The sequence below is a fragment of the Austrofundulus limnaeus genome, unplaced genomic scaffold (genome assembly GCF_001266775.1).
Source record: "Austrofundulus limnaeus strain Quisiro unplaced genomic scaffold, Austrofundulus_limnaeus-1.0 Scaffold85, whole genome shotgun sequence".
Classification (NCBI taxonomy): domain Eukaryota; kingdom Metazoa; phylum Chordata; class Actinopteri; order Cyprinodontiformes; family Rivulidae; genus Austrofundulus; species Austrofundulus limnaeus.
This window is the reverse complement of record NW_013952487.1, coordinates 495,980-498,154: the sequence shown is the minus strand read 5'-3', so window position 1 is coordinate 498,154 and position 2,175 is coordinate 495,980. Positions and strand designations below refer to the sequence as shown.

Below are 2,175 nucleotides of genomic sequence, written 5' to 3'. Positions count from 1 at the left end.
ATATGTAGAAAATGTTACATTTACATGATGACATCATGGATCAGTCAGCAGCAGCATCTGATCAATATGTGATCCATGACTTCTCCAAAGTGAAACATAAATCTGTGGATCTGTGTTTGATTACTCTGCCTGGCTTTCTCAAGGACCAGGATGTGACACAAAAATCTGAATTATGGAACTGAAAGTGAAAGTAGTCAAACTGAGTTTTTAATAAACCAAAATACAGTTTCAAAGAAAATTAATTCAGATACAAAACTTTAAATTTAGTCAAATTTATTTTCAAACCAATGCATTCAATTTCAAATTCTGCACATTCAGATTCAATCTGAGCAATTCAGATTCAGTTCCTGCTGGCACAACGTTTATCCCATATACCCGGGTCTGGTGTTTGTGATGCAGATTGTGTCAGTTTAGAGTTTCTGTATCTGTGATGTGTTGTTTATCTGGTGAGGTTTGGTTTTTCAGACCCACTGAGCTGTTGTGGGTCACCAATGGTCCCAGTACTGGTCCAGGTTAGTGGTCTGTCCTAGTACTGGTTCAGTTTCCGCGCCGGTCTTTCTCGGCTGCTCTCGACCCCGTTGTGTCTGCGTTGCTTCCTGTTGCTCTGCTTGGACAGACTTTCGAACACTTCGCCCGAGCGCAGGGCCGACACCAGGTCGTCGAACTCCCCGCCCTCCTCTTCATCGTTCACCATGGCCTTCCTCATCCTCTGCTCTCGTTCCTTCCTCATCTGCGGGCAGAAACACAGGGRTCAGGACCACAGAAGGTGCCCGGGACCGTAAGGCTCATCGGTGCTCGGTTCTGACCTGAGACTCCTTGAGCACCCGTTTCTCCTCCTCCTCCTGCCGTCGGATCATGTCCGCGTTGTCCTGCCGGGCCTCGGAGTACATGAAGAGGAACGTGCTGAAGACGCCGAAGAAGTCATCTGGTTGTGGTTTGGATGTGTCTTCTCCAAAAAGTCTCAGTGCCTTCGCAAACTTCAGCAGGAAACAAAGAATTAGAAGTAGAGAAAGCAGCCAAAGTCTGAGGAAAAACTCTAAAAGACCTTCAGAGGGTCTGGAGAACTTTTGGTCAAGATGACTTTGAAAGATTTTAAAAGCAGTGGAGGGCACAGTTCCACTAATTTGATAGTTGCGAAACTAGCTTCTCACTTAGAGGCTTAGTTTTTTGCTAACTTTCGTCAATGGACCAATTAGCTTCCGCTAAATTATGTTCCGCTAATTTTTTCGCTAATTTTAAGTCCACTAAAAAATTAGCAAGTGCAAAACTTCTGTTTTTCTGTCATTTATCCCGAGTTTAATAAAAACTATCCCCTCTCACAAGCATTGCTGGACGTGTCAGGCATCGTGTGTCTGCATGTAGCATCTTTAGCAGCTAAACTTCAAACAAAGAGCATCAAGAAGAGATAAAACAATATTTAAATGAAAAATACAAAATGTTTAAAATATAGTAGAGAAATTATTTGTTGTTTGACTAACTTCAAACTGTGTTTATAATAATACAAACTGGATAAAAGAAATGCTTTTATTCCATCCATCCATTTTCTATACACACTTTGTGCTTTCAGGGTTGCGGGGGTCACTGGTGCCCATATCCAGCAGTGTGAGGGACACCCTGGACAGGTCACAAGTCCATCACAGGGACACATCTAGAGACAAACAACCATTCATTCTCACCTTGAGACAATTTAGAGTTACCRGTTAACCTAACAGTCGTGTTTTTGGTGTGAGGGAGGACGCCGGAGTACATGAAGAGAACCCACGTAGGCACAGAAAGAACATRTAAACTCTATCCAGAAAGGTCTCTGGGCTGGGATTTGAACCAGCAACCTTGTTGAGAAGCATCAGCTCTACTAACTGAGCCACCGTGCCACCACCTCTTGTTTGGAATGCTTTTATTCCAAAAAAGATAAAAGTATCACAAGATAGACAGAGCTATAACACTGGTTGGTTTGGCCAATTTGCCACAAATGATCCCGCCCACCTTCAAATTAAACCAATAGAAGACTTAAAACAGGATTAGAGATTAGATTAGTGGTTTTGCATTAGCAGAGCTAAGACTCTTGTTTAGTGGATTAGTGGTTTAGCATTAGTGGAGCTAAGATTTTTGTTTAGTGGATTAGTGGTTTAGCATTAGTGGAGCTAAGACTCTTGTTTAGTGGATTAGTGGTTTAGC

The 2,175-nt window shown here is 42.5% G+C and overlaps 1 protein-coding gene across 1 annotated transcript in view; it reads right to left on the bottom strand.

Moving 5' to 3' along the window:
• Nucleotides 1-444: 444 nt before the first annotated feature.
• daam1a (dishevelled associated activator of morphogenesis 1a) overlaps nt 445-2,175 on the bottom strand; it is a gene marked incomplete at its 5' end in the record, with an annotated part of 36,173 nt that continues 34,442 nt past the window's right edge. The window contains 2 exon segments of the mRNA XM_014011839.1: nt 445-730; nt 807-977. Coding sequence (XP_013867293.1) covers nt 527-730; nt 807-977 — 375 coding nt within the window.